General features: G+C 37.0%; 1 protein-coding gene across 9 annotated transcripts in view; it reads left to right on the top strand.

The window, feature by feature from the left end:
- FAR1 (fatty acyl-CoA reductase 1) overlaps positions 1-13,627 on the top strand; it is an 83,891-nt gene extending 70,264 nt beyond the window's left edge. For all 9 annotated transcript variants that reach the window (XM_053271665.1, XM_053271636.1, XM_053271637.1 and 6 more), the window contains exons 9-12: positions 271-442; positions 5,678-5,807; positions 8,800-8,927; positions 10,242-13,627. In XM_053271665.1, the coding sequence (XP_053127640.1) occupies positions 271-442; positions 5,678-5,807; positions 8,800-8,927; positions 10,242-10,404 (593 nt within the window). In that variant the 3' untranslated portion in view covers positions 10,405-13,627. The remainder of the gene's footprint in view (positions 1-270; positions 443-5,677; positions 5,808-8,799; positions 8,928-10,241) is intronic.
- The last annotated feature ends 392 nt before the right edge of the window (positions 13,628-14,019 follow it).

Genomic DNA, 14,019 nt, shown 5'->3' with positions numbered 1-14,019 from the left:
GGATGGAGGAACAGAGCAAGCACAGAACAGGGAAAATGCCACAGTGAGGGAGATACTTAAAGACTCAAGTCCTATGAGAGAGACCTAGTCAGATGACAGTCAAATAATTTTAATTGAACACATTGTTAATGTTGTTGTTTAATGTAGAATGTGTAGGATCTACATGCTTTAATTCAGTAAGAGTAATACTGTATGTTGTGATGTCCATGGAAATCCATTACATTTTTACATGGTTGTTATCAAAGCTGTTACACAACTTTTCTTTCTTAGAATACCATGTAATATCCACTTTCAAGAGGAATCCTCTCGAACAGGCCTTCAGACGGCCCAATGTAAATCTAACCTCCAATCACCTTTTATATCACTACTGGATTGCTGTAAGCCATAAGGCTCCAGCATTCCTGTATGATATCTACCTCAGGATTACAGGAAGAAGCCCAAGGTAATGGTGACTAGCTTTGTCTTGTGTTCCTCTGGCTTTATTCAAACCCATGTTTACACAGTTACACATTAAGTTTTCTTTCTTTGTATTTATGGTTGAATAATTATGGTTTCTTAAAATCCAAGGTGTCATCTGAATTAAAGCTTTTAGTTTCTGGCAACCGTGAAAATGGTGTCATCTGGACAGTACACTACAAAGCTAAATAATCCAGGTGTCCAAGGCAATTTGAACTCACTACCTATCTGTAGCTTTGTTCTTTGAACAAGAGCTTCTCAATTCTCTTTGACCCTTATTTTTCCTACAGAGTGTTACATAAATTTGGTGTTCAAGAGGAATCCTTTAGAACAAGCAATAAGGCGTCCCAATATTAAATTGCAGTCCAACCCCCTTATACATCAATATTGGACTACAGTCGGTCACATACTTCCTGCATTGTTATGCGATGTTGCTCTCAGGTTGACAGGTCAGAAACCGTGGTAAGAAGGAAAAGGCTAATTTATTGCTCAAAAGACGGTGGAGGCTTGTTGGCGGTGTAGATCAATGGCATGAGCTTTTCCTTAGATTTACTAATAGAATAATCAACAATAACGGTAAAAGAGCTGGGTGTGTCTTAAGTCTTAGTGGTTGCTTGAAGTACACTTTGTTACAACAAGAAGAGCAATGCCTGAGTTACTAAGATCTTGGAATCATCCTACTCTAGCACTGTTATTGGAATTATAAGCTGAAATGGACAGGGAGGGGGACAAAGATGAAAAAACTCCTGGTGTGCCTTTTTTTTGTTTTTTAAGGGTGATGTAGGTTACTAAACGTTTGCATTGAGTCACATCATCATTCGGCTTATAATTCTTCTGGCTACATCTTCTTTTTTTAAAGTGAGCAAGTAGTTTACTTTAACTGGTGAACTGCATAATTTTCACTCTTCCTATTTTAAAGTTTAAAAATGGCACAGTTGTTGAGCTTTTTTTTTGCAGAATTGATGCAAGCACCATCACTGAGATCTGATGTGACTGAAGACAAGTCAACTCTTGTTCTTCACATAGTACCAGTAGGATTTGGAAAGAGGAGAAAGGGGAAGCAGTACCCTTTTTCGTTACATCAAAAATATGGTACTAGACATAGGAAGCTTCTATCATCCAAGTCAGACCAGTGGTCCACCTAGCTCATTTTCAGAATGTCTACACAGACTGAAAGCGGCTTCTCCAAGGTTGCAGACAGGAATCTCTCTCAGCCCTATCTTGGAGATGCCATGGAGGGAACTTGGAACCTAAATGTTCTTCCAAGAGCAGCTCCATCCCCTAAGGGGAATATCTTACAGTGCTCACATGTAGTTTCCCATCCAGATGCAAACCAGGGCAGATACTGCTTAGCAAATGGGACAATTCATGCTTGCACAAGACCCAGCTCTTCTCCCATTTAGTACATCTGTTTTTCATTGATTTAGGAGTTTCAGAATGCAACTTAACCAGACTTTTTCTGCAATATCAGCATATCTGACCAGGGATTATAAGAGAAGGTTTCCACTATGAACAGAAATTACTCATCTTCCTTATTTAGGCAACTCTTTCTTTGTATTACTGCAACAAGTGGAAGAAGGGCTAATACTTATGCCTTCAACCTTTATGGAGTCCGTGCCAGCTTCCCTGTTGCTCATACCAAATTTCTGATATTTCTGCCTAACAAAGCATCCTTACTAGACTAATTGGCATGAAGTACCAGCTCTGCTCCTTTCTCATCACAGACTATAACTGTCCCAAGAGGTGCATCTTAAAATGTCTTGTTAGTTACAAGATTAGTGAAATATATGTAATTTTGTACTCTTGAATAACATTATGTTCAAGATTTAATTTGTAAACTTTAATTTCACATCTCTGAACATATAACTCATTTATCTCTTAGAATTGCTAGTCAGAGTAATCGATTTTCAAATTTTAGTATGTTCAGTGTGTTTGATTTTACCTAATTTTAGCTAGTGTATGATCTGCTAGTCGCTGCTGTTATTACAGCTAGAACTGGTCTGTCTTGGTGGGCAATAACCCAAGTTGAACCATTCCAGGTGTTACCATTTTGTTTGCTGAAACCAAAAGGGTATGATTGGCCAACAGGTGAACCAAGCAAATGTGTCCAGTAGGCAGGTGACTGTGTAAAGAGTGCCTCTTGAAATGAGGCAACTAAGCAATTATTTGGGTTATCTACTGGTAAAGTGACTTTCAAAATGATGTCAAACGTTTACCCCTATTCATTTTCTGTCTTAAGTCATTAAATATACTGTTAGTGAAGACTGGTGCTTGAGGTGCCTATCTGAATAGAAGCAAATCAGTGCCACTCACAAACAAGATAGGTTTCTGTATGCTTGGGATTCACAAGGTATGCAGAAGTACATGTAAAAAGAAAAAAAAGTTACGTCTATCCAAGCATGCTCAGTGACACCCAGGAGCAGCATAATATTGAAATGTAAATTGGGTGGGGGTGGGCAATGTAGGATATGGGGAGAAAGGAGAGAGATTGGCCTGCTTGAGCATCTAATAGATCAGGGATAGGCAACCTTGACTATCCAGCTGTTGCTGAACTACAACTCCCATCATACCTAGTCTCAATAAATTGTGGATGGGAATGATGAGAGATGTAGTTCAGCAAAAGCTGGAGGGCCGAGGTTGCCTACTCTTATAAATAGATCATCTTTAATTCGGGTTGGACATATGCTCATGAGGTCAGAAACCTCCCCTTGCTGCCCTGTATTGGTAGTGGCATCCCATTATGAAATTCTTTATCCTGGGATCCTTCACTTCTGTATTTATATTAATGTCTCTTGGTACCAGGCAAAGATCTTATTGTCCTGGGCTTTTAACTTACGTTGCAACTTATTTTATCTGTTTTACTGCTGCATTTGTTTTGCTGTTTTATTGTTATGCTTTTTGTTTTGCTGTTTTATTGTTATGCTTTTAGGATTGTGTGTTGCAACAGGACATTTAGCTGACTGTAAGAGTGTTCCTGTTTAAGGTCTGAAGATAGACTGCAACAAAATAGCAGGAATGAGGCCAGGATAGTAGCACTGGCTGCCATTGCTGCATTATCACAACATTCTGAGTTGGCTGGGCTGTGGCAATGCAGCATCACAAAGCTCCTTCTATAACACTTCCCATTTCAGTGTTCTGTGTGTGATAGAGATTAGCCTTTAGATACCGGTTTAGTACAAAGTTGTGCTTCCTGAATTCTGTAGCCCTTCTTTGAAACAGAAATACTTAAAAGCACTGCTGTTCACTCTTTATTTTCTTTTAAAAGAATAGTCGGGGAGCTTAAACCAAGAATCCTTCCATTGGAAAGGGAGTAAAATGGTTACTCTGAAGCTCGCTTTCTATAATTTCAAATGTACTTGAACAAAATGGTTTGTTTTACTGTCTAAGACACCTGTTTATATTCAGTATTTTCTTTTTCTGTTCTGCTGAATTTTGTGCTTATGAATGTTTGAGAAGAAGAGCTCTGACTTAGCTCTTCATAATATGGGTGAGATGTGAAAATTTCCCTAAGCCTAGTTGAGATTCTTTCTGGGTCCTTAGAAGAAATTAATCAAATCCTCCTTAGGAAGAAAATATTGTATAGTTTATTACCTTGTATTGTCTTTCTCGTGGTTAGTCATTTGTATTTGGTGTCTCTTCTTTCTAATAGCTCTTTGCCAAAAGCACTTAATTCTTTAAACTTTAAAATATTTATGCGCAGAAGCATTTGGCCATCCTGCTCACTATAGGCGAATGGTCACAATCTATACATGGAGGAAACTTAACTTTCAAAAGCTGTTCCATATTGGTGCTGGTTTTATTTCCCTCCTTCTCTGCCCCTTTTCATTTTCCCTGCTCTTTATCAGCAGTGCCTTCCATTATAAGAATCAGGCTGGAAATGAATATGAGAACGGTTGTTCACTATGTGCTGGAGTCAGCTGGTGCCAGAAGAATCCGTTGCAGTTTGAATTGGTTTGCATTGCCTTCTAGTTGCAGGAAGGCAGTGTGAAACAGAACATTTTTTCCCTAGAAGGTGGAAAACATGTTTGTACAAAAATTTGAAAGTTAAGGTTGACTGGATTGGAACTCATAGTAATATTTTTAAAAAACTGTTTTCCAAGTTGATTCTAATAACAGAACGCACTGTATTCAGACAAGTTATGGATTATTGCTGAAGCTAGGCAATAAACATTGACAGAACATTTCTGCATATTCAGTAGAAAACACCTAAACTGGCACACTGCATTGCGGGGAAATCCTCTGGAACCTTGCCCTCCTGTTTAATTCAGTCCCTTGCTTTCATCCTTCCATCAGATTTGGTACGCAGTTGATAGTTTATATAGATTTTTAAAAGCAAGATAGATAGCACTTTATTTTGGTCATAGACCAGACAAAAACATTACCAAAAAATCAGAATGAGTTTTACAAACCATATAACAGAATCTTGCCATTCTGGTAGAAATCCCCTTATCAAATTTAGACAATAAAAGATTAAGATAAAAAATCATCAGAATGACCAGGGAAATTTTCCAAAAGCAGGGAAATTAATCTTCGCTGAATGTCCCTGTAGAAATCACAATATAGGATGACGTGAGCGGTAGTTTCCACAGCACTAGAGCCACATGGGCAGAGTCAAGATGAAAACAGTATCCCTTTAAATCTTCCTTCCAAAACATCAGAAGGCAAGCGTTAAGGCACACCTAAATTTAAGAATTAGTATGTTGCTTAAGTAATCTGCCAGTTTAAAATTAACAAGTTGGTTCCCTACATATGTGCCTTTCTTGAGGCTAGCCACTTCCACCTGTATCTCCGTATCTAAGATCCGCTGCCTAATGGCCCTCATAGCCTGATCTATCCCTAGCCTATTATTTGTTCAAACCAGAATGTTAGGGATGCATCTTGTAATTCAACTTTTGGCCATGCAATAAAAACTGTTAAATATGGTGGTAGTTCACTTCCCCCATGCCACTTCTGTATATTAAATAGCTCTAAATAAATATATACTATCTAGTATTTATAATGCTGCCCAGAAATGCAGTTGCTGATTTGATATTTCTTAATATTTCTTAAAATAATATGCAGAAATATTCTAATTACATTGAATCCACGTGAATGCTTTGATGTGTTGAGCAATTGGGAGGCTCCTATGTTGGTGCATCATATCTGGTGAATTTGGGCATTAGTCATGGTATAGCTTTTGAGTGTGATTATCTTCAGTAACAACTCTTTCCCTGAACCTCAGGATGATGAAAACAATAACACGTCTTCATAAGGCTATGCTGTTACTAGAGTACTTCACCAGAAATTCTTGGGACTGGAACACAGACAATGTCAATATGCTTATGAGCCAGCTGAGTACTGAAGACAAAAAGGCAAGTAATATTTTTATATTGCTTTTACTTGACAGTAGTACAGTATTTAACATGTTTCTGTGTAAAACATTTGAAAGAATGAATAAAATAACAATCAGCTTGGTTAAGATGGAGGACGGGGAGAAGTGATATAAAGGACATAATATTGTCCTTAGCACCTTATCTTTCTCTTTTCAGAAAGACTAATTTAAAATACTAGACATCTTGCTTGCATTAATACATTAATACTCCTTATATGCACAAGTAATCAAAATAGCTTTTAACGGCCTTCATATGATTTGATGTTTTAAATGATTTTAATTGTAAACCGCCCAGAGACACAAGTTTTGGGTGGTATGGAGATATTTTATATTATTATTTCTTGTTTACACAGACAGGTGTTATTGACTGGTTTGTTTTATCCAGACATCAAGTCCTTCCCAAGGACCTGGGATGGCTGAATTTTATTGTCAATTGTTATAAATATCGTCGCAGAATATAGGCTGTTCCCAGTAAAGCTGCTTTTTGTAATTGACTGATGGTGATTTCTGTGGCCTCTATGGTGTTGAGGTGCTCTTCAAGGTCTTTTGGGACTGCACCTAGGGCGCCAATTACCACTTGGATTATTTTGGTCTTTTTCTGCCACAGCCTTTCAATTTCAATTTGTAGATCTTTGTATTTGGTGATTTTTTCTATTTCTTTTTCTTCTATTCTGCTATCCCCTGGTATTGCTATGTCGATTATTTTAACTTGTTTTTCTTTCTTCTCGGCTACAGTTATATCGGGTGTATTGTGTGGCAGATGTTTGTCTGTTTGTAGTCGGAAGTCCCATAATATTTTTACATTTTCATTTACATCTTCATTTTCTACAACTTTTTCAATTTTATGGTCCCACCAATGTTTGGCTACAGGTAGCTTGTATTTTTTGCAGATGTTCCAGTGTATCATCCCTGCTACCTTGTCATGCCTTTGTTTGTAGTCAGTCTGTGCGATCTTTTTACAACAGCTGATGAGGTGGTTCACTGTTTCATCTGCTTCTTTACAAAGGCGGCACTTGCTGTTTGTTGTGGATTTTTCGACTTTGGCTCTTATTGCATTTGTTCTTAGTGCCTGTTCTTGTGCAGCCAGTATTAAACCCTCTGTTTCTTTCTTCATCATCATCATCATTATTATTATTACAACATTTATATCTCACTCTTCCTCCAAGGAGCCCAGAGCGGTGTACTACATACTTGAGTTTCTCTTTCACAACAACCCTGTGAAGTAGGTTAGGCTGAGAGAGAAGTGACTGGCCCAGAGTCACCCAGTTAGTATCATGGCTGAATGGGGATTTGAACTCAGGTCTCCCCGGTCCTAGTCCAGCACTCTAACCACTACACCACGCTGGCTTTTAAATAGATAGATAGATATCTCAGTGGAGATCAGCAGTCAGGATTCCTTTTAATTGGGCAAAGTTCTTTATGACTCACTAACCTGCTGTACACAAACAGCTGAAACACTTTGATTTTAGCATGAAAATGGCCTGATCAGACAATTTAGGGGATTTATCAAATTATTGATATCAATAATTCATGAGAAACTGCTAATATCAATTATATCAGTAGAGCTAAATTTACATAAATGGTAACTGGACCATAGACTCTTCTCTTTCTTTTATCTTTCCTGTACGCCACTCATTGTTCAACCTGTTCAAAAACTTGGACTAAATTGTTTGGTCGGTACACTTGAAAAGCATTGATTAAGCAATTTATATGCGGACTTTCAACAAGAAGTTCTCAAAACGGCTTACATAGAAAAAGGAATAAGATGGTTCTCTATCCCACAAAGACTTTCAGTTTTAAAAAGAAGCACAAGGGAGACACCAGCAACAGTCACTGGAGGGACACTTTGCTGGGGCTGAATAGGAATAGTAGCTCCCCCTCCCTTGCTATATATGTGATATAGATATGTATGTATTACTAGATTAATTTAGCAAGGAGGCACCATTTAAAATTAGTGGCTCCACTACTTTTAAATGGTGCCTCCTTGCCATTTTTATCTAGTAATACACTTGAAAAGATTGGTGGTTTGGGTTATTTTTTAAAATAAAAATCTCATACTGGTAAAAGCCAGAGATGATTTGGAATTACAATGCTTAAAATGAGTGTGCACCAGACACAGCCATTCTGAAGTAACTCTTAATCCCCTAAATTGCCTTGATCATGACCATGTTCTTAGTAAAAACATTTATCTTCAGAAAGGGGTTCCCCATCCTCCCAAGAAGACTTGGGTGGGTGGAATAAAATGATACTGATCTCTTCCTGTTTGCACAACCAGTATCTTTACCATTTGTTCTGGACTACTTAAAACGTTTTGTATATTTGGTGCTTGCTGAAATGAGCCATATTAACATCATAATCCACAAAATTGCCAATGCTAGTACGGTTTTTGAACTGTTCTCATCTCTGGTTCTAAAGCACCACTGCTTTTGCGGCTTTGGAAGAGTGTTTGAAACAGTTTATTGCAGGAGGAAACTTTTTTAAAAAAGAATTCTGAAAGTCAAAAATCCCATTTGATACTTGAAACCTTTTAGGAGCACTCACCAGATTATGGCTGCTGTAGCTGGTTTTGCCTCTGAACCCCCAACAGATTATTTGGTATTGATGGAAGATGCAGTTTTTAAAATAGAAGTTTCTGACCTCCCAACATGAATTCCTACTTTCTGACATCATATCACCACCTAGAGATGTATATATCACACAGTATATAAATATGCTAAATGCACTAATAAATATCTGATATTTCTGATCAGATATTGGAAAGTCAGTGTCAGATTGAAATGTCACATTTTTAACCAATTTTGCAAATTTCAGATGAATTCTGACATTTCCTATCTGACAAATAGTTAACATGATTGACTCTTAAAAGCAGAAACTCTAAAGATGTTTATGACATGTCTGTCCTTCTTGTGACTTAATTCAGAATTGAATTTTCAAATGTGATGTTAATATTAAACGGTTTTCCCCCCCGGCAGACATTTAATTTTGATGTTCGGCAACTGCACTGGGCAGAATATATGGAAAACTACTGCATGGGAACAAAGAAATATGTACTGAATGAGGAAATGTCTGGTCTCCCAGCAGCTCGAAAACACTTGAATAAGTATGAGTGTGTTTTGTATTATGTATTCTGTAGACTAATACCACACTGTATTTTCTTCCTACTTTGGCTTGACTGTTGTGGACATGTTGGTCCAAACTTCCTTATGAGCATCAACAATTGGTAGGCACATTCTGGAATTAGACCATATGAATCTTCACTTAGTAAATTTGTCAGCAGTAATCTTTAGCAAGCCTTCAGGTGCCCAATCTGTGTTCCTATTTTTCTAATAAAACCCACTGAAAAATGAGGAAATCAGCGAAACAGAAATGCCCACTTTTTTCAGTACTTGGAATAACACAAGAGTTTGTAGTAGACATTTTTAACGGATAATGTGTACAAGTAATTCCAGTGAGCTCTACCAAGGCTCCTCAATGTTTTTTTAATTGTTCCTCTTATCTGAATAGACTTGGAGACGATAAAGAAGAACCTATACCTCCAAGTTTTGTGTGGGTCTTCACCTCTGTTCTGATCATGTCCAATGGTTGAAGGAAGGAGTGGGGCTGATCCTGCTAGCTATGCATGAAGATCAACCCTTCCTTTTCTAATAGTTCGTAGAGCTGGGAAGTGAGAGGGAATAAGTGGTCATGGCTGTGTGTCTATTAGAATTTTCTTCATGATCTTAAAATTCTTATTTGTGTTTCAAATATTCAGTATATCTGAACTAACAATGAATTAACTTGACAATGCCTCTTTTTAATCAATTTTTCTGTTGAGCTTCTAATAGCTTTATGTTGAGCTTCCCTTTAATAGAAGTCAGCAGAAGATTGACCTTTGAAATTAAATGCCACTTAATGTTTCTGCAAAAGTACTGGATCTACTATATATTTAAAAATTGCATTGCCTTCCTTCTGTATCTTAATTCTGAAACCTGTAAACTTGTTTCTAACAGCAGCAGAAATAGCCATTTATATGCGCTTTAGATTCTCTCCAAATGAGAATTCAGGAACACCTTAATATTTTGAAGTACATTTTAAAACCAGCTGCATATTATTTATAACTCCTCACTGCTTTGCATTGTCGAGAGATCATGCATTGAGCACATGTGTTAGGCATTCTATATGTGGTCAAGGTTTACTAAGACAAACCTTAAAGGAATTTCCTGCTGTTAAAGGATTTATTCTTCATCCATGGTTGGTTGGTTGCCTCTCAACCTTTAACCAAATTCTTAGTATTGTCAGCACTTCCACTGTGGTCAGATGAAAGGATATGGAGTAGTCTCAGTTCTAGTCATGTTAGAACTACTATATTCTTGCCTTATTTGTCAACCATCCTGAAAAGTTTTCCATATCTTTTTTCCATATAATTCTTTTCTAGGTTAAGGAACATACGTTATGGCTTCAATACAGTGCTTGTTATCCTCATCTGGCGTATTTTCATTGCAAGATCACAAATGGCAAGAAACATCTGGTATTTTGTTGTTAGCCTATGTTACAAGTTCCTCTCTTACTTCAGAGCATCCAGCACTATGAGATACTGAAGATGACAATTCTAGCATTAGAACATCTATGCATATGGTGGTCTAATGGCAAAGCCGTATAATGTACCTACTCATCTTGTCTTTTGTAAAACCATAAAATATTAGATCTGGGTTGTGAAATACAGTACACGTGATGCTTAATTGTGTATTTCTGTGAAGATTATATGGCTGGTACTGGATCGATCTGTTGTTAGGCAAATATGTAGACTAAAAATTCAAACAGATTTAATAACTTTGCAAAAAGAAAACCTTTAGGCCACTGACCAGTGTAACTGTGCAATTCTGGAATGCTTTGAATTAAAAATCTGCCTTAACACAGTAAACTTAATTTTTATTGCAAATAAGAGCGTTTAGTTAAGGGAACAAATGATTGACTTGGATGGTAGACCTATTTGAGATCTTAAATGGCAGTGGGTTTGTCTGGTAATTCTAGGAGAGATGTGTCTTTGTAAAGGATTGTGAGTTGGGCATTTTGTTAGTCATCTTACCTTCTTCACAGTGATGGTAAAGATGTGATAGATTACTAAAAAAATTTAGACTTTCATAACTGAAAACCAATTTTTGGTCTACTCTTAAAAGTGCACCTACTGATCTCAGTTAGCCCTGGGGAAATTGAATGAATTGATCACAGTCCATAGGGAGTGTGCATGCAGTTTCAGCACCTCAAATGCACCAAAAGTGAAGTGGTACACAGGTTTTCCCTAAGTTTCTCTAAATCATGAGTTAAAACCATTTGTATAGACAAGGGTGAGAGGAAGCTTATCCCTTAGTAAACGTGTGTCATTACAGATCACTAGAATTTTCCACAAATGATAAAGGAAATCAGGTACTTTGAAATTTTGTTCTGTGACTCAGAGAATGAACCTGTCTAGAAGATTCTACTTTTCCTATGCCACCCACAGAACTTTTAAACTGAATTTGCAAACACTTTTTCTTCTGCTGTGAAGTCAGTACATCTATGCTAAATAAAACTCAGCACAGTTTTGGGAAATGGTGGATATACAAATGAAGAAAAAGAAAATACTGAATTAGCTAATACTTGGGTAAATGTGGGAGAGTCTATTTTTCTGCATGTTTTATTTGTTTTAGCAGGAAAATGTATTTACAAGAGTATGGATTTGAAAACTGAAAGATTTCCCTTTAAAACTCTGTTGCATAAGATTCTGTGATAACATTATTTCTATTTTGCTACAATCTAGCAAACCTGTGTGGTGGTAAACTGGTAAGCTGCTGTGGAATTTCTTTCATGCAAGTGTCTAATTTTGGGGAGACAGCTTCCTTGTTGAAGCTTAATGTTTCTCTCATATGTATTTAAATGTAGGGTTTTTTAAAGTTTATAGATAATCTTTCCAGAGGTACAAAATGTTATATAATCAAGGACCACACCATTAAGGAGTGTGTGAGACTGCTATAACAGTGGTGAAAAATACAATAAACTCTGGGTTTTGTGATTTTGTTGCAGTTGGCTGCAATATTCCTATTATATCTGTTACAGCGGCTTCCCTAACTCTCCTTTATTTGACTTGAAAGTTTACTTAGCATTTTGGCATATTGTGACTTTTGTACAAGGTGCCTGGAATCCAACCACCCACCATGGTTGATGGTGAGAACCACCCACCCACCATGGTTGATTGTGGTTGAACTTGGTGAGAGAGGCAGTTGAGAGATGCTTAGAGAAATTAAGGTTTTTTCCCTCTCTGTAACTTATTTTATGGACTTATTTCAAACTAAAGAAACAGAAAATGATGCCACTGTCAATGGTATGACTAAAATGAATCTATGATTAATAGACACCATGTCTGTCTAATTAGATGTCTGTCTAATCTTCCAAATGAGACTCTGATGTTGAATACAGCTGCCATGTGTTGGAGTCAGAAATTCTCAGTTCATGAATTTAAGTTTTCTCGTACGAGGAAGCCCCACCCATTACCACACTGTGTTGCAAGAATGTTCCAGCATCCACAAAACTGTGTAGGTTGGGGCAATTCTTCATATCTGGATCCTTCAGTGTTGCTATTCTTCATACAGATGTTGCAATTTCATTCAGAATTGTTCATTAAAACAAATGGGTCCATAATCTTGTGTATTAGTCTGAAAATCTCCTCATTGATTTTAAAAATGAAATATGAAGTGATAGAAGAACATTCAGAAGCCGATGATCATTCAGTAGGCGTGCCAGAATTTTAAAATTCAGGCCATGGGAAGAATATTACTCGGCAATGGGGTTTTCTGCTGTAGGAACAGATTCTGAAAACAATTTTAAATCATAAGCTTTTATAAAACAGAAATATTGGGTGCCTTTGTAAACCAAAAATAAAAAACATTTCTGAATATGTTTTAATTCATCAAGTTGTTTAAGGTGTGTAAACTTTATTTGACGGTATCATGTGTATTGATTACATACACGTTAGCAGCTAAATCTTTGTTTAGAATCTGTTTGTTCTTTACATGTAAGCTTCCAGTAATGTGCAAAATGTAGAGCTGGTGCACTCAGTCTGGAAGATAATCTACCCATCTTGAAATACTAAAGTGCTAATTTAGTAGATAAACATTCTGGACAGACTGAAGAAATCAGCTGTGGTGCATTTCTGCCTTACTTTCCTATTACATAGCCTTACACAGCAATTGTTTACTCAAAGGTAAATCTCACTGGGCTCAATGGGATCTATTTTAAAGTAAACATACCTAGAATTGCATCTCTAGTCAGTTATATTTTTAAAGTGCTGCTTTCTTCATGTTTGAGGATATTAGAGTGGTTTACATATGTAAAACTACTCATCAGTGTCTTCACTAGATGATGATTGGAAGGTGTCAATGAAACTTAAAAAACAGAGAAACTGTATTAGTCAGCCTGGTGGTGGTGGTGGTGGTGACACAGGAGCGACTGAGACAATTAATTATGGGATAAGTACTCCTCTTAAAGAACAGCATGATGTATAAACAAAAACCATACCTAAATGATCTGTTAGAATTTCAGGAAAGTGCTTGTGTGCAGGGAGGAAGATGAGAAATCACTTTATCTAGGCAGAGTCATAGAAGAGAATGTGACATTATGTAGTTACTCCCCCTTCCCAAGCTCCTGGCAGTTTCCCAATTCAAAAAATAATTTGCTTCTGACACAAGGTTTCTTGAACAGAAAACTGAAGGAGAAAAATACTATGCACCCATCAGCTGCATTTTGCCTTCAATATCGTTACATCCAATAAAGACCATTATAAACCAGTTCCATATCTCCCTTGACTTTTCTTACTAAACAACTTTCTTTTTTAAGGGTTATGTTGCACAGTACCTTGATGAAAATTGCCAGCAGTGTAGACAAATAGCTGCCCTCCTACATACATCTTCTTTGCCTAAAAGGTAGCTGCTACTCACTTTTAAGAAAAGAAAAATACATAGCCTATGGGCAGTTTCTAAATGGCTTGTATCCTAAGGGGTCTCTACGCTAAACTGCATCTCCTACATAGTTGAAATCCTAGTGCTGTGAAATAGTCCTGCACTGTGGTGTTACAACTCACTTGGTCTTGTATACACTTTGAGATGTTTCTAATGAAGAGTAGCAATAGCTTCTTTTTTTAGGCATGAAACCAAAACTTAATATAACATGATCTTTGTTTT

Source organism: Hemicordylus capensis, chromosome 1 (genome assembly GCF_027244095.1).
Source record: "Hemicordylus capensis ecotype Gifberg chromosome 1, rHemCap1.1.pri, whole genome shotgun sequence".
In the NCBI taxonomy this organism is placed as follows: Eukaryota; Metazoa; Chordata; class Lepidosauria; order Squamata; family Cordylidae; genus Hemicordylus; species Hemicordylus capensis.
Note: the sequence above shows the minus strand (reverse complement) of the source record. Positions and strands in the feature narration are given on the sequence as shown.